The sequence below is a fragment of the Lingula anatina genome, chromosome 9 (assembly GCF_051362555.1).
Source record: "Lingula anatina isolate TDL-2025a chromosome 9, LinAna3.0, whole genome shotgun sequence".
Taxonomy (NCBI): domain Eukaryota; kingdom Metazoa; phylum Brachiopoda; class Lingulata; order Lingulida; family Lingulidae; genus Lingula; species Lingula anatina.
Window position 1 is genome coordinate 16,079,484 of NC_141775.1, and position 27,501 is coordinate 16,106,984.

Here is a 27,501-nt window from a genome sequence, read left to right on the forward strand (position 1 = left end):
TCAAAAGCTTCGTCATCCAGATTCTGGCCGTCGGTGATGACGTCATCATCGTCGTCATCTTCAGCCCCTCTGTCGTCTGCTGCGCTTTTGGGGGCTCCTTTCCAAACTAATGGGGTCCCTTTGATAATTCGGCTAGAACTCTTCATTCCTAACCTGTAGAGGAGAGCGACGAATTCTTTGACAGAGGTTTCTTTTTCTGCCATAATCTCTTCCACAAGCTTCTTCATGCGCGCTTCCTTTTGCAAGTGGAATTTCTTAAAGAGAGAGTCTTCTTCCTGTTGTTTTCACTCCAGTTCGCGCTGGGTTTCAAATATTTAATGATCTTCGAAGTCCTTTGTAAAGAAGAATAATAAAAATACTAATAGATTAAGCAAATTTATATATTTCAATATGATAGAAATATAGCCTTTATGGCAACGAGGCCTTTATTAAGAAAAAAATGCTGAGTAAAACAATAACAATTTCTGTGAAAATTTAAGTTTAACATTTTTTAGCTCTTTCTCTTCCAATCTAAATTTTCCAAAGACAATCGTCTCCATAACAAATAAATCGAGCAAATTTCTTCAAGACTGAAGCAAGTGTCACAAAAAACAGTCCATGTGGTGATGATGCTCTCACATATATTTATTATTGACTTTTCACCTTGTAAGTTTTGAGCGAGGGGTATCTTGTTATCGTCTTGCGTCCGCTAGGGGTGAGTAAGGTGGCACTTTCTGCGTTGCTGTCGTCATTCTGTTCGTCAACAGTCGTCGCTGGCGCTGCTGGATCCGTGCTCTGTGCGTCATACATAGAGGCTCGCACCTTGAGATAGATATAAACATTTATTTGTTTGTTTATTTATTTATTCTTTAAACCTCAAGGGTTTAAAACGTTCAAGAATAGCCTACATAAATGAAATCGCAGACATAATTCACAGAATAAAAGCACTTAATTAAACCGTTCTAATGTACATAAAATCATTCTGAAATAATGTGGTCAGGTTAAAATATTGGGCAAAGTAGTACTGAAAAGGAATAAAATTAAAAAAAAGCGTTAGTTAAAAGTAGCACCGAAGGTAGGCCTACCCACATTACTAGTTTTTTTTTTTTTTTTTTTTTTACATATAGACGACTGGGATGTTTTCACTTAAATTTATCATGATCAAATGTTGATAATAATCTTTTTTTTTTCGCTTTATACACAAAATTGAAACTATTATATTTCAAAGGGGAACATTCATTTAATATTTTAAATTAAAATTCTATAAGTGTGTTTCAATTCATTTCGCTTGTTTCTACTTATGTATCACTTCAAACCTACTCATCTGTGTAACTTTCACCCATCACCCCTCAACCCACACACCCCCGAGGTGAGCGACCCCTCCCTCCACCCGCCACCCCCTCCTTCCGTGTGAACCCTATTAAGTGGCAGATTTAGGGGGGTTCAGGGGGGTCCTGACTCCTCCTTCGATCTCTGAAAAAAAAACACACAATGCCCCCCCCCCCTTGAAAATATCATTTTGACTAGCTGAATCATAGTAATAAAACGTACAAAATGCCACCGTTAGCCCTCTAAAATACCAATTTTTTCGGGAACCTTCAGTGGGCCCCCAACCCCACACCAAGGAGCTGGGGGACGTTCGGCTTTGCATGCGCGGACCCCGCCCCCTACAAATATCCCTGGAACCGCCCCGGCACAACTGGAAACGCTCCGTGTCGGATTATCAAATAAGTGCTCGTGTGCAAATGATGAATTTTAACAACATTGATAACTAAATGATCAGAGAGGCGATACCGCCTCCTAATATTGTACCACCAGCTGGAGTAAGCGCATTCGTATAGACCCCACACACACACATACACAAAAGGGACACCACCACCAGCCTTGTGCTTGACAAGCTGTAAAAAATGCAATCAACAAGAATTCTCAAAACATGCAAAAAATATATATAACTAAAAATGGTACAATCAAAGTTCAGTTCATTGTAAGGTAGGTCAAAGGTCAATTTCGAGGTCACAGTAAATTTCAAGCATATGACTTCTTATTCAAGTTCAATAGTAACTATGGACTTATCTCTGCCAGTTTTGGAGATAAAAGGGAACTAAAATGTGTAAAGTTCAATTCGTGATGAAAAGTAAGTCAAAGGTCAATTTCAAGGTCACACTTAGATTGCCAGTATATGACTTCCTATTCAAATTCAATAGTAACTATGGGCGTATCTTTGCCAGTTTTGGAGATAAAAGGGAACCTATATTTGAAACGTTAAGTTCATGGTGAAAAGTAGTTCAAAGGTCAATCTTAAGGTCACAGTAAATTGCCTCTAATGACTTTCTATTCAAATTCAATAGTAACTATGGGCATATCTTTGCCAGTTTTGGAGATTAAAGGGAACCAAAATTTGCCAACTTCAATTCATGATAAAAAGTAGGTCAAAGGTTAATTTCAAGGTCATATTTAGATTGCCAGTATATGACTTCCCATTCAAATTCACTTGTAACTATGGACCTATCTCTGCCAGTTTTGGAAATAAAAGGGAACCAAAATTTGCAAAGTTCAGTTCATTGTGAAAAGTAGGTCAAAGGTCAATTTTAAGGTCACAGTAAATTGCCTCTAATGACTTTCTATTCAAATTCAATAGTAACTATGGGCGTATCTTTACTAGTTTTGAAAGTGGAAGCATTAAAAAAGGTGCAAAGTTTAGTTTATGGTGTAAAGTAGGTCAAAGGTCAATTTCAAGGTCAGAGTAAGATTACCTGTATATGACTTGGTAAACTTCAATAGTAACTATGGACCTTTCTCTGCCAGTTTTGGAGATAAAAGGATACCAAAATTTGCAAAGTTCAAATCATGATGAAAAGTATGTCAAAGGTCAATTTCAAGGTCACATTAAGATTGCCAGTATATGACTTCCTATTCAAGTTCAATAGTAACTAAGGACCTATCTCTGTCAGTTTTGGAGATAAAAGGGAACCAGAATTTGCAAAGTTCAATTCATGATAAAACGTAGGTCAAAGGTAAATTTCAAGGTCAAATTTAGATTGCCAGTATATGACATCCTTAACTTCAATAGTAACTATGCACCTATCTCTGCCAGTTTTGGAGATATAAGGGACTAAATGTTATAATATTGGAGTTACAATAATGTGCCATGAAATTAAGGTCAAAGGTCAAATCCAAGGTCATATTTGAAATCTACACATATGACTTTTGGAAAGCCGTCTGTAGAAATTTTTCCCATAATTCCTTCCGTAGGGTAAATAATTGGCATTTAATTTTGCAATTTTTGGATAAGGGGGAATTGCAATGAGTGCCACACCTAGACCCCAATACCGACAAAGCCCAAATTTTACGTGGAACGAGATGAGGTTATAGGTGACCTAAATCCAAGGGATGGGTACTGAGGCCCTTACCGTCTAGGAGGAGAAGCGGTAACGGTAACATGGCGGCTGAGCCGGAGGAGCCGGCAGAGCCGGCAGAACGATCCGGACGGGACTAAAACCATGTGTTCCAACGCTGGTGGTACTATTATACCATGTTTGCAGACTCTCGATGTGCGGGATGAATTAGTGAGTACGGCTCTCGGCATATTGATTGTTATGGCAGATTAATACATGTACAGCCAAACTGGCCCTCTCTGTGAGAAAGTAGAAAGTTTCCATTTGATCCCTTTGCTACCACTAAAGTTTCTGTGGTTCCGTGTTAACACCGCTGTCTTCTACAAAACTGTGCACAGCTAGGCGTGGGTTCGAATCTTGAGACCTTTACTGTGATTCTTTATTTATTTATTTATTTTTATTTATTATTATTATTATTATTTTTTTTTTTTTTGCTTGAAATAATTTCTCAAATTTTCGTTTGATTACTATAAGAGGAAACTCGTAGGTGCGGAGGGTGGGTAGGTCAGTCACAGCGCAGTTGGTAGGGTGTTTGCAAAAAATGGTTGCAAAAAAAAAAAAAAAAAAAAAAAGCAATCAGAAAACCATGGTGACAGCAAGTCACGAGTTCAAATCCCAGGTGACGCGTGTTAATTCACCGCAACAACTAGCTGGCCCGGCAATCAAAATCGAATGCAGGCATACCGGTACGTGTGTCCGAGCTAATTACCTTTTGCATAAAATCCGGTATAGTTTAGAATTAATCATTGGTTTTGACAACAAATTATTGCTCGACATTATCATAGAGTCTGTGTCGTCAATTACATTTCTCTTCTCTGCTTTAAAGTCCTAAAAATGATACTTAGGCAGGAATGGTCATTGATCTCCATCCTTTACCAACTACGCAACAGTTCAAAATTGAATTAAGTCAATACCTTACCCGGCATGGCGTTATGCATGTCATACAGCCCTTTCATGAAAAAAAGGTATCTGCTAGTTGGGACTATCAGCAAGAAAGTTTTTTCAAAAGTCACATTGCCGCTATTGCTATACTTGTAATCATACATTTTGTTTTTATCCCCCCTCCTCCTTTGGCCTTGTTTATCAAGACTCTACATACTGTACATTCATACCCGGGGCAACAGTGGGCGTTTAAAATGGCTAAGACTACTCACAGCTTTGTGAACCGCTTTGGCTCTTAACGTGCCCTATAGCGTCACAGGTGAAATCAAACGTAAACTTAGTGTAAAACAAAATGAAAATAACAGCATCTGAAATTATCTAACTAAAAATGTTTGGCTAACACGTAAGATTGTCACCAAAATGGCTGACTTTTCGGTGCCTTGAGGCCAGTGAAAGGGAGTCTCCCCCCGGACGAATTACCTGTAAGAACCCGGTAAAGTGGTTCGGTAAGCAGTAGCGGCTTTAGAGGGTGTCTGGGGGGTCCTGACCCCCTTCGATTTCTGAAAATAAATCAAACCAATAGTCCCCTCTTGAAATTAAAATTTGGGCAAGCTGAATCAAAGTTTAAACCGCACCAAGTGGCACCGTTCGCCCTGTAAAATGTCATTTTTCCGTCCCCAGGCCCCAGACCAAGAGAGGGGGGTCGAGTTTGCATCCGCCCCCCTCCCCTTCAAAAATTCCTGTATCCGTTATTTGGATAGAATAAATTCGTATGCGAGACCTATTAATTGATATTTTGTAGAGGCTTACAGGCTAAGCTTGGCTCTCATATTGAGGCACGTTTTATTCGTGTGCTTCTTCGTGCACACAAACACGCACAAACACGCGCATCTTATTCACCATCTTGACCGAGAAGTAAATGTTTTAGTCCAATTGGTCTTGACGTCATTCCCGTTTCTCCCCACTGGGTCTTTGTGAAGCGATAAGGGCATTAATTGATCTCTAAAGGGACGTTTTATACACAGGCGTTGTCTAAATTTTTTTGATTACTTTTTAACGTCCACTTAATTTACACTTTTTTTCAGTGTGATGTCGCTATACCTAACCAACAACCAGAAATTAAGTGCGAACATTTTCGCTCGTCAAGTAAAGAGAGGGTGACTAAGAAACCAATGTTGATTGGGTAATTTTAAAATTATGAATTTGATTGATTTATTAATAATAAGATAGGAGGAGAGATTAATCCAAGAAACAGGATATGTCTTTTTTTGTGCACCACATTGCTGTGCCTCTATATGCACCCAAAGCAGTAAGGGCACTATAAGAGTTTTCTTAAAACTTTTTCACATTCTTCTTTTTTTTTTTTTTTTTGAGCAGCGTTGCAACTGCTGGATTCACCGATCACCAATAAATTAATGAATTTATTAATAATTAATTAAATAATTAACAAATTAAGGAGGTTGGTGAGGATTTTGAAATGATGGGTATAAAATTCTTTTATTGGGAAGAATGTCTCGAGTGCATTTGTTTTAAAAGTAAAGGTTCTGGGCCTAAACTTAAAACAGGACGTCTCATAGGACAGCTGGACGGTGATCTGGCTTGCAGGTGACCAACTCTCAAGCGCCATGTTAAAGGTACCGAAACTACTCTTAGTTTCACGTAAGTTGTAAACTTCTGATGATTCTAATTAGTTTGATATTACATGTGAGTTACACGCATAAGGGAAGTTTTAAAAACTTTTGTCTGCTCCCATCATACCACGATGTCTTTTCCATTTCACTGTCTATTTAATGAATTAAACTTATTTGTTCGTTCGAGCCCGTAGCCGGGGGGGGGGGGGGGGGGGGGGGGGGAGTTCGAAAGAACCGCCCATTTTGCAAGGAAAATGTCCCCTTTTGGTGAAATTTAATAATGGTATATGAAAGTTTCATGGTAAAAGGTACACTTTTTCAGAAAAAAAGAACCCCCCACCCTTTGAAATTTCTGGCAACGGGTCTGTCGTTTGTTTATTTTGTTAACTGTAGAGACAAAGGACAAGAACGCAAGAATTCAAGCAACTTAAGACATTTAATGAAGCAAGGGTGACATATCAAAGCGGATCAAAAAAAAAAAAAAACATTCTAGCATCATTCATGCCTTCGAGTAGCATTCAGGCAACAATTATGATAAAGATCTGCTAACAATCATGAGGTAGTTGTGCGGCAATTAATCTACAGTCAAAGTATCGCCACTTGTCCAGTGCAGTCATTGCATTAACGGCATTTTCATAATCAGCAAATTTTCTTCTTCTTTGTATAAAATCTGTCATTTCCGTAGACTGAAAATTCTTAAAATATCTATTGCTATGGCTAAGGATTTCTTTGCCTTTGTGAAAATAGTCATGATAAAAGTTGAGAAAAATTAAAGTCAAAGTATCACCACTTGTGCATTGCAGTCATTGCATTAAAGGCATCTTCATAATTTTCTTCTTTAAATAAAATCTGTCATTTCCGTAGACTGAAAATTCTTAAAATATCTTTTGCTATGGCTAAGGATTTATTTGCCTTTGTGAAAATAGTCACGAGAAAAATTAAATACTACGCACTCTATACCATGTGGTAAGCTATCAAACGTTCAATACCTTTAGCAAGATCCCTTTAACCATCCATCTATCTGTATCATACTGCACTGTTTTAGAGAATTTAAAACTGAAGGCTTACAACACATATATCACAACAGCTAAACATAAAAGAGCTGGAGCTGCACGAAGCAAACTCGTTCTTAAAGTCGTCAAATCATTTCAAGGCATTTGCGCTTTTTTGAGAGATGTTGTTAACACTTTAACATTGAGATTTTGTGTACCGTTATATTAATTTCAAGTCTATGAGAACCAAAGGCAAATAACTACTAAAAATCTTGCCAAAAAATTCCAAATAAAAGCGGTCGATTTGGCACTTTATTTCAAACGGAGTCTTATTTACTGTGATTTGTGATTTGCTGATTCTATTTCATGTGGTCTTAACACCCCCTCTCCCATGAGACCCTCTCAAAAAGTCCGAAGGCAAAATTAATGTTCGAAAATGAGAACAATTTGATTGTCAGTGGGCTGTGATATTGCATCTTCATGTAAACATGCCAGCTGTATTACATTCGATGCTATACCCCAAGTATTGCGCATGCCTTATAGCTCAGTTTACATGAAATAGGCAATGAAAGGGTTGTAGAGCATACGCCCGGAGAACTGGATATCCAGTTGGTATCTGCCGAATGTGGGTACGAGGTTGGTGATGTCGTAATGCAGACAGGCCGAGCCACACTGGCGGTAGGTGGCCTCCATGCCGGTGTCTTCGTTGGTGACTTTCAGCTCTAGGCACATTTCTGTGCTGTTGGTTGGAACTATCAAATACACGCGTCTTAGGCGTCTGGTGCTAGGCTGTGGTCCCAGGCGAATGACGTCAAATGTATACCGTCCGTTTCTGGCGGGATCTGAATGCAAACGGAATGAATTAATTGATCGATTATAATAAATGATTATACACATTCGATAAATTTCAGAACTCTTAGAACTGGCATAATTAACACTTTGCAATAAAAAAAATAAATAAAAATAAAAAAGTGAAAATTTCTCTTTAGTAAACTAGTAGACTTCCGGGCAGAGACAAAATAGTGTAGTCACATGTACAATTGCGTGGGCTCGGTAGTTAAGTACTCATGATTTTCATTCAGTATTTATTATTTACTTCAATGAAAAGAAAGAAAAGGGGGAACAGAGGGTAAAGCCACTGTACATTTACCTTTAGCATTCCTGTAAATTACTGAGAGGGGGAGAGAAAGGGGCAAAGAAAATACGTACACAGAGAGAGAGAGAGAGAGAGAGAGAGAGAGAGAGAGGGAAAGAGAGGTGGGGCCACAGAAAATACGTACAGACAGGTAGAGGAAGCCAAAGAAAATACGAGATAGAGAGAAAGAGAGAGAGAGAGAGAGAGACTGGGTGTATATTCCTGCATTCACTAGATAAAACAACGTAAAAGCTAAACCCATGTAAAGATATACACCCGTGTTTTAGTGGGTACGCCATAGGGAATTTTCACTCTTCACACACGAGACCTATATATTCATGGAGGGTTCATCTTATTCGCAGTCAACTCACGATGGATCCTAAGGCGATGCGGTTGTATTTATTAGAGGGAAAGTACCAAGCTGGCGCAACGTTGAACACTAAAAGATGTTCGAGAAAAACATTAGGGGAGACCGGGGCTAGTTGGACACCGGGATAAGTTGGACCCCCGTCATTTTATGAAAAAGTAACTACGAGGTAAAGAAATTGGCCACACTCACTTGTAAAGTGACCGTAGCCTACAATGTTAAGGAAGTGTCGGCCGTTTAAAAGTTTTAATTAAGCGGTGAGTTCAAATAAACTATTTTTGCACCTAAAATTAATTTTGTTTAAGAGATTAAAAAATCTATATCCATAGGCTTTTGATCGAATATAAGATATGTATAGGGCATCAAACTGAAGCTCATTGTTTCAAGTTTCACAGAGATGTATCATCGTTGCTCATTCTAGCACCATAAATGGCTGCCATCCCTTAAAATAAATAATGTGCACCCGGGGCTAGTTGGACCCTCATATTACCCACAATCCTTTGCGCGCAACGCTGTTTGAAATAAACAAGAAGTTGTACATGTAACTATATATATATATATATATATATATATATATATATATATATATATATATATATATATATACAGACTTGACATTTAATATGGAATATTTCGAGGGTATGCCTAAAGTGCAAAAGTAAGGGGGACCCTGCGATTCAAAGCGGACTGTTCATTTTAAATCTGAAAGTCTGCGGAATGCACGTTTTAATATAGGCAGTCCCCCGAACTTTCAGATTTAAAACTTAGTATCCGTCTACCGGACACTCAGTTTAAAAAAAAGGGTCCGCCGGACTCTTAAAGGGCCGGAATCTAGGCACGCTACACCGGCAAGTCCTTTGCTGCCAATTATACGATTATGTTGGAAACAAGATGAGGCGTGTCACTCGCTTAAGCTGATTGCACTTAACGAAAACCACTTTTTTCCACTCTCTCCTTTGCCACAATATAAATGCGTGTAAATGGAGTTCAACTTTTTGTTACCATAAGTGTTAGTTAGCTACAGGATGTACTGACACTGTCTGCAATAGAATATTCCAATGAAAACTATTAAAACTAAGACCTCATTCAGGATTGAAGACTAACTAGTCCGAAGATCATATATGGCGACCCACTACAAAGTTTGCCGTCTAATCTGTTAATAGAAACTAAATCAAGTGGTGTCATATTTGACCATCGGACAAGTAAGTACCCTGCTCTAAATGGTCCCATTCAGAATGGATGATATGGAACTAACTAATTTTCCGACTACATATGGCTGACCACACTTCAAAAAAGATTCTCGCTGGTCTCCCCGCCTCCACACGTGCCGTCGCTGCAGGGGCCTAGCAATTAAACCTCGCAGCAGAGATTTAATCCGTTTTAATGGCGAGTGTGGAGTCAGGGAGACCATCAGGAATCAGCGGCATCTCTTTTGAAGTGTGATCTGCCATATGTAGTCGGCGGATCAGTTAGTACTCGAATCATTCATTCTGAATGGGGCCAAAGGGACTTAAGAGCGCATTCAGAACAGTGGACTAACAGACATGTGATCAAATATGGCGACCCACTAAAAAGCTGTCCCCTTAGTTTAGGATAAGACACTGAATAGAGTGCTTCGGGAATTACGCAACAAACATTTAAGTGGGTAGGCCATATTTGATCCGCGGATCTGTTAGTCCTCTGTTCTGAATGAGTTCTAAGGAATTGTAAGTCACCAAACCTATGACATTCTGTGGAAACCCCTTATCAAGAGAAACACACACACGACACACACGCGCGCGCACGCGTGCGCTCCAACACTCGAGCCAATGGACAGTTTTCTAAGGGGAATTTATTCGTTGGACTTCCCTTCAAAACTTGATCGTGATAATGGTTGAACCTTGGGTTGTTTTTCTATTTCGCCTTTTGAGGTTTTTGGAGGCAAAACAAAAGTAAAGAAACCTAAACCTTATTGTAATTCACTTGCATGGATTTAAAGTTGTGTGTTTGCTTATACTGACTTTTAAGCCTCGATCACTACCGGCCGTTTGGGCTCTTGCGTCCTGTTTGCTTTCAAATTTTGCGCAGAATCTCAAGTCCCACGCAAGTCCTTCTTACGAAATTTCGAGTTCGCAGATAGCCCTTAAGCACGCACGGAGGATATTGGACATGTCCAAATAACTGCCAATATCTGCGAGGCCGCAAGTGTAACTTGTTCCCCTAGAACGGAGTTTTAAGGGAGGTTTGTCAGTGAGAGCAAATGGTCCAAGAGCCACGTCCCAAGCAGTGACGGAGCAAGTGCTATTTGCGAGTTGAATAAGGTGCAAGCGTCACAACTTACGAAAAAATTCGAACGCACGGAGTGCTCAAGGCACACACTCGTGTTTCGCCAATGAACGTCGAGTGTGCAACGTGCACTACAATTTTCAAAAATGTTGAATTTTGCTCAATTCAGCTTCCAATATGCCTACAAAAGGCAAGGGAAAATAGCTTAAAGAGTGGAAAAGAAGGGAGGAAGAAGTTGGAAGGGGAGAACAAAAGTCAAAACTGACGCACGCCGCCACATCGTCATCACAAGCGTGTGACGCAAGTATGAAGCAAAAGTGACGCAAAAGGAAGCTACTTTCGCCGTGCGTTGCATTTTCTTCTTAGGTGGTGAGTGCATGCCACGTACGCAGACCACAAAACATACTCAAAACATTAGTATCATTCCCATAGCGCTCGCACCTTACAGTAAGCGTTCCTTCTTAAAAGGGCACCTCACGTGGCCCCAGCGACTCGCAAAGCAGACTTGCGCCTTTCCATTGCAAAATTCCATCTACCCCTACGAATTCCACGGATTCTACTGTACCCAAATTTCGCTGGGATGTGCGATCGTAAAATTCGTGCGCCTAGTTTTTATCGAGGATTAAATATGTGCTACAGTCGCAGAGATCCGCGGCAACAACGCCTCTATTTTCAAGGAAGCCACACGGAGGATGTTAGGCAAAATTAATGACAGTGTTGGGGTTTTGAACGCGCTCACTTTTCAACCGACAAACCGATATTTTCTCTGCATGACCACAACGTCTTATCGGCAGAAATCCCCCCCCCCTCCACCTTACTTCTTTCGTGGTAAATGTTTTCTCGGCTTTTGCACGGGCTCAAAAAAGACGGAACTGGTAAAACTCCCCCTCCTCCATGTCTACCTGTTCTTGTAACGTTATCGCGGGAGTTCGAGAAAACGTTCCTGTAAGTCAAACCTAAAGGTATCGCGCCAGCTTGCGCCACTGCTTCTTGTCAATTTAAGCGTTTTGTTCATGTACTTAAAGGCAGATCATTTGAATAACAAATGTACAAATACATTAAGAGATCAAATACAAAATGGCAGCATTTTCGGTTACCAGCAAATGGGAGTAACAACAATGGGAGTACAATACCAAGTACCTGGTGACTGTTGCATATCGCCACGGTGAAACGGGTTCAAGCCCAGAACGAAGACAACAAACAGCTTGACGAAGTTGTTCATTTTTGTAATCTTCTTTCTTCTCCTTATTGTCGGCTGATTTTCTCCGTGAGTACTGCAAAACTGGCGTCTCAAACTTGAACGTTTGCATAACTTTAAAACTGCGTGGCCGTCGGTTTATATAGAACTCTGTCCTCTTCCCGTGGGCGTTTCGATAGATGACAGGTTTGAAAAATCCTTTCGGTTGACACGCCATATCTGGGTGGATCTAGAAAATTGTCTCTAACATCTGATACGCTACCACTTTGCACCCGTCACTAAAGGCTAATTCCTATTGAAACTATCGTTCTACGCACATCGATCCAGCTTTGCAGGGACTCAAGGTGAATGCAATCAGGTCAACAAATGAACACGCCCACTATTGTTTTCAACGTGGTCGTAGAATCCCCAGCTTTTCTGTTCTGTTCAGGTCCGGGAGGAGGTGTGATAAGCTGTTGATCTGCTTACATTTAGCATTTGCGGAGTTAGATCGATCTACGTAGACCGACAGTTTCATGGGAAATGCCCCTACATTGTGTAAAGGTAAAAATCTGGAAACTTGTCAACGGAGGTAATCTTTGACGTTTCAGAGAAAATTATCTAAAATTCCAGGCTATAAACAATTTAGTTTTATTATTTAAGATTTTAGGCCTGAAATTAAAGTTGAAATATGATCGTGTTTTGCTCGTCCCCGGCAGAATGACGAGCAACTCAGCAAGAAGAGGAGGGGAGCCGATTTTACACGGCTTGAATTGAAAAAATGACATGCTCCATTAATGAAACCCATTATATGCGGTTTTAGATCAATAAGGATGTTTTGTCAAAAGTAGCAATACCTTCCATTATTTCTTTGAAATAAATTAATTCCCAAAATTTAGAGGAGTTCAAAAGTGAGACACACTGAATCCTTTACTTTTGAATATATAAATTGATGGCATAATTAGACTTAAAGATAAATCAAAAAGCAAAGCCCCACCAAACCTTTTACTGGTCTTTTTTTATGCCGACGATTTAGTTTTGTTTTCGGCAAATGCTTCAGGCCTTCAGAATACCAGTAGTTTAAAATGCTTAGAAAAAATACTGTCATAGATAGAGGTTAACTGTTCATTGAAAAAAAGACGAAAGTTGTTATTTTTAATGTTAAGGAAGAAATACATGGTCACACTGTTGGAAATAAGAGGTTTTTTTTTTTTTTTTTTTTTTTTTTTTTTACTTTCATAACCAGTTGGTGCCAGTAGTAACAAGCTACCTACCAGAATCAGCAACCACAATTTGCACATTGAAACAGATCGCCATGTCAATGGTTAACCAACACCAGATGAAAAAAGAAAATGTCGCATTTTCCACACTAGAGTTATAGGATTCAGAGCACTTTTTAAATACCTGCCCTCTGTATACTGAATACAGAAAAGAACTCTTTCAAATAGTGCAAAGCGGCCACACATGCTTTACACATTATAACAACAAAGATAAATTCTCCATCATAATGAACCAAACGAGGCTGTAATAATATCTTTAGCCAAATTTCTTAATTTAACCTCGCTTTTGTGAAAAGAAACTGCGTTGCATCTCCCACTTAGTGATGTGAATAATTACTGCAAATGTTCAGGTTCATTTCACATAGTAGAAAACAGGTTCGTGAATAATTAATTTCTATATCTTAGTCATGTACTTGTAGTGTGATGTTAGCGTATGATCAGTGCTGTGAGCAGTTGACTCGGCATTAAGACCGCACCTAGCTTATCATCATGAAATACTGGATATGTATGTGTAATAACGATGCATTGCTATATATGTAATTTTCTGTTTTTCTTTATTTCATTTTATTTATTTATTTATTTATTTATTTATTTATTTATTTATTTATTACTTTTTATATTTGTACATTTTCACCAGTTCAGCCTGGTGTAGAAGGTATGAATAAAGCATATTTAATGATAAATAAAACGCGAGTATTATCAATTTTGTTTCATTGACATGTAAGGATGAGTGACAACGGCGCCAGTTTTGTGGGAAGGGCTGAGATGGGGTATTTATCCTTTCAACCTAAACATTAATGATTGGATTGAAAAATAAATGATACGGGTAGCTATCTTCCCATTAGTATTAATACTAATTGGGAGCGCAAGGAAAGGGGGGCGTCTCCTTGAAGTCAAAGTATCTGAGGCTGAGGTTTGCGATGTAGGGAGTATTACCCACTTTGGCCAAACTTGTCATTTTAAAACTAACGAACTATAATATAAACGTAGGGTCATTTTGGTTAAGTTGAGGCTCGGACACATTAGTATTTTGTATCCGATGTTGAGGAGTTCAAAGGTGTTGTGAACTACAACATTGGTCAAAAAGGTTGTCCCACCCCCATTTCCATGTACTTTTATTTACAAATGATCACCTCACAGCTGTAAATTGTTAGATATAGTGCTTTTTATTACAAATTCCGTGTATAACATGATTAATGGTTAAAAAATACAAAATAGTGGTGAAAATACAAATGTATACACACTTTATACCCCTTAGTAAATTTTATAACAGACACCCCCTCAAATCCACCGTTTCACTGTGACTTCTACAGATGTAAAGAAACGTCTATTAAATTAAAAAGACGCCATCAATGTCACCAAATCCACACACAATTGGCATTATAGGGTATGCTCGTTAAAGGTCACGTGCCTAACAGCATGTGCGTCTGCCGCGCACTGCAATTATCTCCTGTAGACGGCACGACAAGCCTTCAACACGGGTAACAATTCTGTTATGTGGGATATTGCATAAAAAATCATTTATGCAACCCATGTAAGGAGTTTACCGAAAGGAAACTGTGGTTCCAATGGGAAGGTACTTCTTTATTGGCGGTTTTAAAGCAATAAGACCCGCTTTGTCAAAACAACCTGTATGTTACATCATTTATGATAAATCAAACGAGGGTATAAGCTAGAATTATTGTTTGATTGACATGCAAAGATTAATGACCAAGACCATCTTGAGTGGTTAGCTGCAGCATTTACTCTATCCACCTGTATATAATGCAGCTTTTAAAAACTGATTGGATTAAAACATAATTATATGAGTAGCCATCTTCCCATCAGTATTAATGCTAATTGGGAGCGTAAGGAAAGAAGGGGCGTCTCCTTGAAGTAAAAGTATCTGAGGCTGAGGCTACTCCCTAGATCGCAAACTTGTCATTTTAAAACTAACGAACTATAATATAAACGTTGAACTTCAGGGTGTCTTAACATCAAAAGATTTGGGACACATGAGGGCCATTTTGGTTAAGTTGAGGCTCGGACACATTAGTATTTTGTATCCGAGGTTGAGGAGTTCAAAGGTGTTGTGAACTATATTAGGATACCAGGTTGCCTTCATTTTCCCTGATGAAACTTGTTTATTTTTTACTACTTTGCAGCTGATGATGCATTTGGGTATTTATTATTATTTTTTGATACAACCATGCATCCAGTTTTATTGCCATTCATTTCCAGTCCCCTCTTCTCGGTTCAAAAACATGGTTCAAATATAAAATTTACACAGCAGCTGATATGGATGCAGTAGTTGTTTGTGGTGATTTCAATTCCAGAATCGGTAATTTACAAGACTGCATTGAGGGAATAGATAACCTTCCAGAGAGAGCCTGTGTTGATGAAACCATCAATCAGCACGGTGTGTCTATGATAGATTTCTTAATAGAATCAAAATTCTGTGTATTAAATGGCAGAGTTTTTAAAGAGAAAGACGACTTCACTTGTAGAACAGGACGGGGTTTGTCAGTAGTTGATTATATAATAGAAGCTCAAGATATGTTTAGAAAATGTCATAGTATGCACGTATCTCCACGTAGTGACTTAGTAGAAGCTCATCATTTACACTCATTGCTAAACGGCAGATCAAAAGTACCTGATCACGCATTTTTATCTTTTGTGCTAGACACACATGTAGACCGATGACATCTATGGGAATAATCCCAAATATTGGTTGTAACAGAGTCCGTCCTCCATTAGATTCATACAGCTTGGGGTTACCGTGACGTAAGTGGATTGACTTCTGGGACGGACTGGTTACTTATACAAGTTTTAAGTTTACATTGATGGGTATCTACTTTTTCTTGTTTTTCTTCTCCGGTAGAATGACGCACTACACGATAAGACGAGAAGGTAATACGACTTTACATTGACTTGAAATGAAAAAATGATATGTTTGATTTATGCAAGCCATGCAAGGAGTTTACCGAAAGGAAACTGTGGTTCCAATGGGAAGGTACTTCTTTATTGGCGGTTTTAAAGCAATAAGACCCGCTTTGTCAAAACAACCTGTATATTCCATCATTTATGATAAATCAAACGAGGGTATAAGCTAAAATTATTGTTTGATTGACATGCAAAGATTAATGACCAAGACGCCATCTTGAGTGGTTAGCTGCAGCATTTACTCTTTCCACCTGCACATAATGCAGCTTGTAAAAACCGATTGGATTAAAAAAATAATAATATGAGTAGCCATCTTCCCATCGGTATAAATGCTAATTGGGAGCGCAAGGAAATGGGGGGGGGGGCGTCTCCTTGAAGTCAAAGTATCTGAGGCCGAGGTTGGCAGTCTAGGGAGTATTCTGTTTTCCCTTTTTGTCAATGACTGTGAATTAAAATTTCTAAAAAGTGATACCCAGCCAGTTATTATGAATGATTTGTCACTTTTTCTACTCATGTATGATGATGACATGGTTTTATTCGCTGATTCTGCTGAGGGGCTACATAGTATGTTGAACTCCCTATCAACGTATACTGATAAATGGTCTTTAACTGTAAATGTAAGAAAAACAAAAATACTGGTATTTAGAAAAGGTGGTGCTTTAAAAACTGATAAAGTATGGCTATATAAGGGTCACAAACTGGAAGTAGTTAATGAATTCTGTTACCTGGGTGTCACAATGAATTACAATGGTAAATATTATAAAACCCAGATACAACTTGCATTATGTACAATGCCGCAAAGCCATGTTCAGTTTGTTTAGAAAGTGTAGTGATATGAGCTTGAACCATACTACCGCTTTATCTTTGTTTGACACTTATATATCTAGTATCGCTAATTATGGATGTGAAATATGGGGTCACCATCCTGCCCCTGATATTGAAAAGGTGCATTTGGACTTTGGGAAATTTATTTTGGGGGTTAAACGTTTAACCCCTGACTCAATGAGTATCTGAGGTTGAGGTTTGCGATCTAGGGAGTATTACCCACTTTGGCCAAACTTGTCATTTTAAAACTAACGAACTATAATATAAACGCTGAACTTCAAGGTGTCTTAACATGAAAATATTTGGGACACATGAGGGACATTTTGGTTAAGTTGAGGCTCAGACACATTAGTATTTTGTATCCGAGGTTGAGGAGTTCAAAGGCGTTGTGAACTATATTAGGATACCAGGTTGCCTTCATTTTCCCTGATGGAACTTGTTTATTTTTTACTACTTTGCAGCTGATGATGCATTTGGGTATTTTTTATTATTTTTTGATACAACCATGCATCCAGTTTTATTGCCATTCATTTCCAGTCCCCTCTTCTCGGTTCAAAAACATGGTTCAAATATAAAAAAAATCCAAACACAATCTGACATATAAGTTTTATTACATTCTAAGCAAATGAATTTGATATATTCAAATAAAAGTACATGCAGGCATATAAAGGCAATGTCCGAATTCCAGTGTCGTCATCGTGAGCTAAAACAATACCACCACCAACCCCCCCCCCCCCCCCAACAAAAAAAAAAAAAAAAAAAAAAAAACATTTATTTATAAAAAAGACAATCTTTTCATAAATTTTATTGTAGAAAAGCTTCATACCAGACACAAAGTGCGATCTAAGTGCGAGTCATTTTTTGGTATCTTTTTTAACATTATTCTCATTTTCTGTCATAAACACAGAAAGTAAGGCTACAACTGAAAGTAAGCAATAGCAGTCGTTAAGCTGATTTTACTCAGCGAGATTCCCTACAGATTAATAACGATCTACGTACATTGTAGACCGATGACATCTATGGGACAGGCCCAAATATTGGTTGTAACAGAGTCTTTCCTCCATTAAATTTATATGGGGGTTACCGTGACGTAAGTGGATTGACTTCTGAGAAGAGTACTTATACAGGTTTCACGTTTACTTTAACGGATATCTAATTTTTCCTGTCGAAAGGCGGTCAAAGGTGAAGGATGAATCAAAGATAAATTTAGAAGACTGACTGAAATATATCTCTGGATCTGCCCTTAGCCGTGTATCGTAAGGGGCTCTGGTGCATTGGGACTGGTTGACTTCCCAACATTTTATTATTTAAAAAAAATGTTTTAAATTGAACCGTCTTATTCCACCAACTTTCAGCTAGATTACGGTGTACTCAAACAGAGGGATATATTTCCCCCTTGATTCGTCATACTTGGCGCACAATTTCAACTTCCCGGGACAGTCTCCTGTATAAACTGTTCCATCCCACGTGTCCCCGTCGCTAGGCAACGGTTGCCATTTCCGGTTCACCATAGCGGAGACCTGTAGCGCTCCAGGAACCTGAAGTTTGAAACTTATTAGGCTTCCGGCGTCAAGGACCCCCGTGAAAGGGTGATGGAGAACCCCTACATCCCAGCGCCCTAACGCGATGGGCAAGGGGCATTGTTCCATAGACGGCACAGAGCAGCGAACAAGCACGCGGTAAACACACTCAAATTGGTCTTCCACTGCCGACTGCGAAACTGAGATTTGGGATACATTCAAGTCTAATTCCGCAGCGAAAACAGAAAGCATGTAAAATCCGTTTTTTATCATTCTTAATCTGAATCCCACGTGATCTGGGTCTTTTTCGTAGATCATGGCGAACTGAGTGTTCTCCAGAGCGGACGACACCGATTTCCCAAAATATACGAAAGTATGCGAAATTCGGCAGTTTCTTTTTGTAAGTATTCGAAAACAATAATCACTTTCTTTGTCATGTACAACGTATGGGTCAAAACGAGCTACAGGAGAAATGCCCAAGCCCTTGGCATGTGCAGTGGCACCCAAAATGTGTACATTTGGATAATGACGTCTGCTAGAAGATTTGTCGACGTCAGTACAGTTAATCTGAAACACGCATGCGCATTCCATGGTGGTCGAAGGGTCGTCTGCTACGAATATTTTGAAAAAGTATATGCCTGGCTGTGGGACTTTGGCAGTGAAAAGAACCTCGTTGTCGATTCTTCGACTAAGAACGCTTCCTGTCCCCGATTCTCGACTAGCTGCAGACGGGGGGTGGTGTGGGTCAATTTTAGCAGCAAAGTCTGCCCGACTGGCATTCGGCACTCCTATTCTCACCTCAGCCCTGCCGGAGTGCGTCCATAGAATCGATATGTACCGGGTTGCAAAGCGCAGGCCTTTGTTAAAAAATGGCGCCTTTACCACCGGGAGTCTAATAAATTCCTCCATGGAAATGGCAGGCTCCATTAGCTGCCACTTTTTGTCGTCCGGAAAATGTTCAAAAATATGATCTTCGGGGTCTGTGAGAAAATAAAACTCCTCACACCGATATTGAAGCTCTTCGTTGATGACATTCCCCTGACCTTGACCTGGTGATGTGATCTGACCTTGACCTAGTTCGTCCTCAAAATGTTTCCCCCTGGTGAATCGTGCACCCCATTGGCAGTTGATGAAGTGCCAAGACCCGTCCACGCAGACCGCTGTCCAGGAATTTCTGAAGCGCCTGGACATTTTACGACCAGCCCTGTAGCCAGAACCCTTCGAGTACCCACGGATGATCTCACAGTGAATTCCAGCGTAACTAATATAAAAAATAAAAACAATAACAATGACTTTTAATTGACTTCCCGAAAAAAGGCAGCTTTAAGGAACAAAGACTAGATAAATGTCTAAAAAAATGTTTTTGAAATGACAAAAATAAATAATAAAAAGTTACATCACTTTAATTGAATCCCCGAAAATAAGCAGTCATAATGAAGAAAGACTCGACTGATACATTCAGTTCACTGTTAGAATGAGGGAACAGGGTTTCCTTGAGAAAAGAAAAGAAGAAGAAAAGAAGTTCAAGAAAAATAAGAAGAAGAGGTGGATACCACCAAAGATAAGATTGAGGGGTACTTGCTATGCCAACTCCCCCCCAACCCAGAATCCAGAATACAGTTTAGCCCACCCTCGACGTTGCAGGTGGTTTCCTCGAATAAAATATTCACTGAAAGTGGTATAGAGTTTCATGAGACAAGAGGCACTGAGGTTTACCTGCATAGTCGTTTAAAAAGAACATGATAACTTTCAATCCCCAGTTTGATCCCTCTAAGCAGTCCCAGGGGAGTGTCTGGGTCAAGGTCATCGCTGAACTCCATCTTGTTCAGGTTCTTTACGGTAATCCAACGGAATATGGCTCTGAAAGCATGTAACATTAACAACGTTAAACAAACGTGCACCTTGGTTTAGACAGCGCAAAAACAGATTAAAGAAATGTTAAAATCAATGATGTTGCATCTGCCCTAAGAATTTCACTAAGTATTATATGAGATAAAATAGGCAAATGTTCTTTAAAAAAATCAGTCATTTTTCTAATATGCAATTGCAATCATGCTCAGTGTGTGTTTGTTCAGGAAAATAATAAATAAATAAGATTAAAATTAAAATTAATTAAAATCAAAATAAATAAAATCAAATAAAACAGATATCAGAATTCAATGCTGACCTTCAGTAATATTTATAATAAGAATGATTAGTACCTTGCTTTTTCTAATTCGTTACAGCAGTCCTTGGTTAGGTTCCTTACAAGGTCTGTAAATGTAGTCAAATCGTCGGATTTCGCAACCTTTAATAACAATAGTAAAAAAGTCTTAGTCATACCCCGCTTGAAGAAGGAAAACAACTTTTCCCCAAGGATATCAAGAAGCATGAATAATGTAAAAATGTAACAATATGATAAAAATCCTTCTCTCTACAATTAAGCCCATTGTAATTATTTACTTATTTATTTATTTATTACAAGAGAATATACGAATGTACGCCTGGTAAGGAAAGTGAGTCAATCTCGTCGTAGAGTGGAACTGCTGTTTTAATTTCGTGACTTTGTCAAAACAACAAAAAAGTCACAAAATTGGCCATAATTCCCAGGTGCAGACGTCTCACTCACTAACATTTGGTCTGGTGATGAATACTGACAGATTTTTACTAAAATTGAAGCAATGGCTTGTAACGACGGTTATGAATTTCACTGGGGATATGTGCACAGAAGCCACATTTCCTGTTTGCGTCGCCAACGTCAAAATGTTTTCAACAAGATATGTCTGTCGAATTTCATAGTTATGAAACATTTCATTGTTTTTTTTTTTTCATATTCAAATATTGCTTTTTTTTTGTTCATTTTAATTTATTTCAAAAGTCGAGTTTGGCTGTACGGTTTGTCAGAGTTTAAAATTATGTCTTAACGGAACAAATCTTTTTAATTGGATTATGCCCCTATTTCACACAGACCACGAATCCCACGAATCGCCAGGAATCGACAAATTTCAGGATTCGTGAGGATTCGTGAGATTTTTTAATGAACTACAGCTGACGACGTAACAAACGTAGCGTCTCCCTGGCAGAGCTTTCTGCTGCTGTACACATAATAAAGGTTCATCTTTTCTGGACCTTGGTAGGTAAACGGAGCAGGACATTCTTGGTCTCACAGCACCCCTGTCCTGGATAGATAAACCCTGTCCCCTCCCAACTCCACTCGTCGCTCTCATTGGGTAGTCAGCTGGTGGACGGAGAATCCGTAGCCTTGGTAGGTAGTCCAAACCAAACATTTTTATTTCAACCCTCCTATTATTATTATTATTATTATTATTATTATTATTATTGCTTAGTCTCACAGTTCCCTACTGTCCTGGATAGAAAAAAAAAACTCTTCATCCTCCTCTCGTTGCTCTCGTAGGGTATTCAGCCGATGTACTGATAATTCTTAGCCTGGTTATTAAGCCCAAAAAGAACATATTTTATCTCAACCTCCATCTGCCACCCTGTGTAGATTACACCTCACCCCAGCAACCCCCCCACCCACCCACCCCACCATATACCCTCTGATATCACAACCCCACTAAAATACTGTACAGAATCACACTGTTGGGTTTTCAACAATTTTGTACCAGAATACTAGCGCACCCTGTGGTCAGAGAGTACCAGCCATACGGTTGGCTTGGCTTTGTGACAGGACTGGTAGTCCTAGGAATGGAAGTCCAGGTTCCCATATGATAAGTACAGGTTAGGGTTAGCCGGTGTGACAGGAATGGTAGTCCTAGGAATGGAAGTCAGGACTCTCATAAGGCTAGTACAGATTAGGGTTAGTCGGAGTATTGGGGTTAGTATGTGGGGCGAATGTCACCTGTTCAAAATTAAATGGGGAACTGTATATGGTTCACTAGCGGACAACTATTCCTGTCAAAGGCTGCTATACCCTCTCGTACAATGGTTTCACTGACGTACGCCCCTTATAAAACTAGCTTCTTCTGTCCACTTCCAGAACATGATTCTTCAACACACCTTACTTAAAATAAGACTTTGTGGCAAATCTATGTTTTGATTGCTGAAGGTATATATTTTTCAAATGGACTCATTGTTATTTCTTCTAAAGCAACACAATAAGACACGTCTGGCTGCTTTCCTCCAGAAGGCATGTGTTATAGACTTATACAAGCATGTTTTGTTCTTGCATCACACAGTGATCGACTTTCATCCTTTTTAAAGGTCAAACTTTATTATCTACCCTGGCAACGCACGAAGCGTTAGATCAATAAATAGAATTCAAATAAAATTACTGATCAATAAAAATAAGAATATCAATAGATATTTAAATAATCAAGATAAAATAAATTTATTTTAATCAGTCAACGTTGACACTTGTATACCGTTCTGTAAGTTTTATTTCGTCTTGGCATCTGCACAGGTTCATTCACTTATGTAGGCGTTTTGAGGTAGGAAGAGTCTAAAAGAAACATTTTTTTTGTTTTTTCTTTTAGTTACGGATACTGTTAGCCTTTGCCAAAGCTCCTCATTAACTGCCTCACATACATTCATTTGGATAATAGATAAATCTTTAGTGTTCAGTGACTTAATTAATTAACATTTACACGTATGTTATTTTACGAGTGAGGTCATAATTGCGGCTTTGTGATAAAATATTGAAAGATTGGTTTCGCAAATTTCTCCTTTACCTGAGAACCTACGAACACCGCTTCAACGCCAATTTAATGACACCATTTAGTACTCCAAAATCCTGCCATAGATTCGTTTTAAAAGTCTTTGTTCAGATTTTATCGTTGATAAAGCAAAATAATGTCTTTGTTTAATTTTAAAAAATCTGTTTTTAGGGATGAAGTTACGCCCCACACCGATAGATTATATTTTGGGTTTTTTTTTTATTGTTTTAAATCAAAACAAAGATAAGTGCATTGTTGAATAATAAGATGCAGGAAAAAACTACATTTCGGCATCTGGATGATAAAAAAGGCTTAGAATACCCTGTGGTTAAGCGAATGGCGAAAATCCATATAATCCAAACGCATTCAAATAAATAAATAAATAAATATGTAAATAAATAAATAAATAAAGCCATACAATACTGACCTCGATCGCTTGCATATCGAGGCGTTGGACGGCAGAATCCGACTTTTCAAAGAGGTCCATCTTTTTAACCTCTGGTGGAGCGACATCTGGCGTAAAGATCTGTTGAAATCATTCTCTGTGTCGATCGCTCTTTCCTGAAATGTTTCAACGTGTTATTGTGAGTTAAGAAACACAAGGCTGGCTCATTTATAAAGATCATATATGTGGTGGGGGGGGGGGGGGGGGTTGCTCAAAACCCCGAAACCAAAATGCCGCGCTATGGGATTAGCCTTGCGAATGTGGTTATTGTAAATTCTAATCAACACTGTTTCTAAGAAGCACTGCATAACAAGTAGGGAGAGTTTACCATTTATGAGTCCCACAAGGTGGAAACATAGTGTCTATGAAGAAATACAAAACGAAACTTTGTGAACCAGTCAATTAATTATCCTGCTTACTTAACCGGCCTTGTGGAGATGCAAATAAATACATAAATAAATAAATAAATAAATGAAATAAATAAATGAAATAAATAAATGAAATAAAATAAAATAATAAACGAATAAAAATTAAACACATAAATACTACACTATTACCGAATACAGTCATAATGAATAAAATAAGAATTTCACGTTAGAAATAGCTAAAATAAGTGAATATATATATATATATATATATATATATATATATATATATATATATATATATATATATATATACTTTAAACTTCATCAATTTGAGATAAATGGGCATAAACATCCTGTGAAAAAATACAAATACACATGCATATTATGTGCCCACGACTTGAATTTCACCACTGTCACAATTTCCTCCTCAGCTTCTATTGCAACAGCTGTATTCAGTTTGATAGCACTAGCAGACTTACCTCTGGGATATTCAAACTATGGAGCCGGAAACTCTCCGAGGTGACTCAAACTGTTCGTAAAATCAAGCGAGATTTCGCTGTATCTAGAGTAGGTTTGGGGTATAGATAATGGCAGCTTTATAATACGTAAACGCTTTTAATACGTAGGGGACAGTTTATTATTTTTTTCTTTTCAATTGTCTTTCAAAAGTATATTTCATTAAATTTTCAAACATTTTATTAGTCAGGAAATCTAGACCGACCCCCCCCCCCCCCTTGTATAACTCAAAAAGGGGGTGAAGTCCCAAGAAGATGGTAGCTCTACGTTGAGTTGAGGGGGGGGGGGGGGGACAAGTTGGCACCCTATACGAACATGAAGTATCCCATGTAAACACCTTGAAATACACGTTTATTTATTAAGTTGATTTTTGAGAGTCATTGATGAATAAATAATTAGACCCCAGCTCAGCCAAAAATCATACCAGCTCACAGAGTTAGTCCGAAGTCCATAAGTGAAAAATACTGTCATCTTAGAGGAGAAAAAAAATTAGAGTTGCCAGGAGATAGAATGCCTGGAAGAAAAAAGGCCAGAAAATGGTATTTTAAGCCAGGCAATACCTATGGGTCTCAGTACTGGCAAGGTGTCAGTGAAAAAAAAGCAGACCAGAGGAAAGAAGAAAGTCACCCCTTTACCAGACTGAGTGCTACTCAGTATGAAGACCTTGTGACAGTGAGGAGAGATGGCACTCTCAGCCTCCATGATGTTGATGGAAATCCTGCTCCAGTGAGGTTGCTGAGACCAGTAAAACCAAAGGCCACAGTCCAGCAGCCTGAGTCTGATGGCAAGCCACCAGTCAGTGATGATGTCTACAAGCTACACCATCAGGGGAAGCTGCTGCAGTTTTTTAATGACTGCTTTCAAGAGCATGCAGAGACCAGTGCTGGTTGTAATGGCAGACTTGTCTTCGACCCAAACAAAGAGGAGAAGCGAGGACTGTGTTGGAAGGAGGAAATGAAGTGTGGGAAATGCAGCTATCACTCTAAAAAGACAAAACTGTACACAGAGGTGACAAGAGAAGGACCAGGGTGCAAGGCAGCAGTACCTAATGTAGCCATACAAGTTGGACTGTCCCAGACAATGATATCAAATGTTGCATGCCGGCGAATTTTGATGTCAGCTCACATCCCTGTACCAGCAACAAGTGGGATGCAGAAACATACAAACAGTGTGCATGACAAGATAGTGGAAGCCAACAGAGGTGACATGGCCAGAAGGCGGGCTCAGCTGCATGAGAACAACCAAGTAATGGGCCTCCCCAGAGACGCACCCATCAGAGTAGAGGGAGATGGACGTTATAATAACCCCCTGTATTCAGGTGCAGGGAAAACTCCCTTCCAGGCAGGCACACAGGCAGTGTATACAGTAGTTGAAAATCAAACTAAGAGCAAACAGGTGATTGCTGTGGCAACAAAAAATAAACTCTGTACTACAGCACAAAGACTGAGAAACAAGGGGCAGCGTGTGACATGTCCAGATCACCATGGCCACTGCTCTGCTTCAGCACCTCCTAACTCCAGCATTGGCGATGAAGCTGACCTAGCCCAGGCATGTGTGTTGGAAATGCAGCAGGACAACGAGCCAACACGTGTGAAGTACTGCATTCTGGATGGTGATTCACGTGCACTGAAGGGTTTCCAACCTACCTCAGAGACATCAACAAGTGATACCCCTCCGCTTCTACTAAAAGACACCCGTCACCTCAGTCTTGGACAGAAACGTGCACTGGCCAAAGTATCCTGGAGTTCTGGGATGTTTCCTAGACATCTGAAAATAGAGAAAGAAAAACTGATAAACAGATTCAATGAGGATGTTAAGCGTCAGTGTGCTATGACATTGTCACTGTGTTATGATGCATGTGCTGGAGATGTGAACAAGATGATAAAAAAACTGACCTATGCCACTGATGCCATGATTGACTGTTACAATGGAAACCATGACTTATGCAAAAGAGGCAAGTCCTTCACATGTCAGGGCACAAAAAGACACCATTGGAACAAGCCCATGCTACCAGAAGGCTACAGGCTACATATGACTGATGAGGATAAAGATAAATTAAGACAATGTATTGGTTACAAATTGGACAGAAATGCAGTGCTCTCTCAGCACTTTAATAGTAACAGTCAAAAAGCAGAAGCAGTTAACCGCACCTATACATCAACAAACCCAAAATGTGTCACCATGACAAGGAATTTCAGTGGCAGGATACACAGTGCTGTCCACAAGGTGAACAATGGACCAGGTCAGTCTACAGTGCAGCTACTGGAACATGTTGGAGCCAGCCTTCCACACAATTCCCGTGTTCGATGCCAGCTGAAAAGTGAAGATGCACAAGTGAAAAAGAGAAAAGATTCTAAAAAGAATATTAAAAGCAAGCAAAACAGAATAAAAACTGTTCTAAGAAACTATCAAATGTATGACTCTAGACCAGAAAAAGTTGTGTACAAAAAAGGCATGCATGACAAGCTGCCACAGAAATCCATTAGATGCCCTCCAGATCATAATTATAATAAAAAATAATAATTTTATATAAACAACGTGGTTTGTTATTTATTTATTAAATTGTGTGGGGTTAATTTTACTTAAAAGTTGGGGTTAACTTTCATGGTCACACTTAAAAGTTGGGGTTAACTTTCACAGCAGTCACACTTAAAAGTTGGGGTTAAAGTTAGGGTTAGGGTTAGACTTAGGGTTAGGGTTAGGGTTAAAGTTAGGGTTAGGGTTAGAGGGTTAGGGTTAGGGTTAGGGTTAGACTTAGGGTTAGACTTAGGGTTAGGGTTAAAGTTAGGGTTAGGGTTAGACTTAGGGTTAAAGTTAGGGTTAGGGTTAGACTTAGGGTTAGGGTTAGGGTTAGTGTTAGGGTTAGGGTTTGAGCTAGTTTTAAAAATGGGATAAATATTCTCCTACCGGCAGCTCTCTATCTTGTTAGTAAACAAACCACTGCACTGCTGACATTTAGGAGTTCCCTGCACCAGAGGTCCCACACTGCAACACAACTATCCTTGGTCCTGGAAAAAAAATATGCAGTATTTAACATCCTAGCCTGCTAGTTGGCACCAAAATTAACTCTAACAAAACAGGAAAAATGTCAGAAACAAAGAGGAAAAAATGAAATACAATTTTTATACACTGTATTTTAGCAGAACT

General features: G+C 39.1%; 2 protein-coding genes across 2 annotated transcripts; both read right to left on the minus strand.

Annotated features, from left to right (window-relative positions):
• Positions 1–6,304: 6,304 nt before the first annotated feature.
• LOC147759986 (uncharacterized) lies at positions 6,305–12,367 on the minus strand. The gene is made up of 2 exons (XM_086994927.1): positions 11,787–12,367; positions 6,305–7,721 (listed from the first exon to the last, which is right to left on the minus strand). Exons 1-2 carry the CDS (start codon positions 11,866–11,868, stop codon positions 7,429–7,431), a joined length of 375 nt encoding a protein of 124 aa, XP_086851053.1. The 5' UTR covers positions 11,869–12,367; the 3' UTR covers positions 6,305–7,428.
• A 5,236-nt stretch (positions 12,368–17,603) lies between these two features.
• On the minus strand, positions 17,604–26,123 carry LOC147759987 (hillarin-like). Its single transcript, XM_086994926.1, has 5 exons — positions 26,001–26,123; positions 23,453–23,586; positions 20,572–20,657; positions 20,087–20,230; positions 17,604–19,631 (listed from the first exon to the last, which is right to left on the minus strand). The coding sequence occupies exons 2-5, from the start codon at positions 23,510–23,512 to the stop codon at positions 18,206–18,208; spliced, it is 1,716 nt and encodes a 571-aa protein (XP_086851052.1). The 5' UTR covers positions 23,513–23,586; positions 26,001–26,123; the 3' UTR covers positions 17,604–18,205.
• Positions 26,124–27,501: the final 1,378 nt, after the last annotated feature.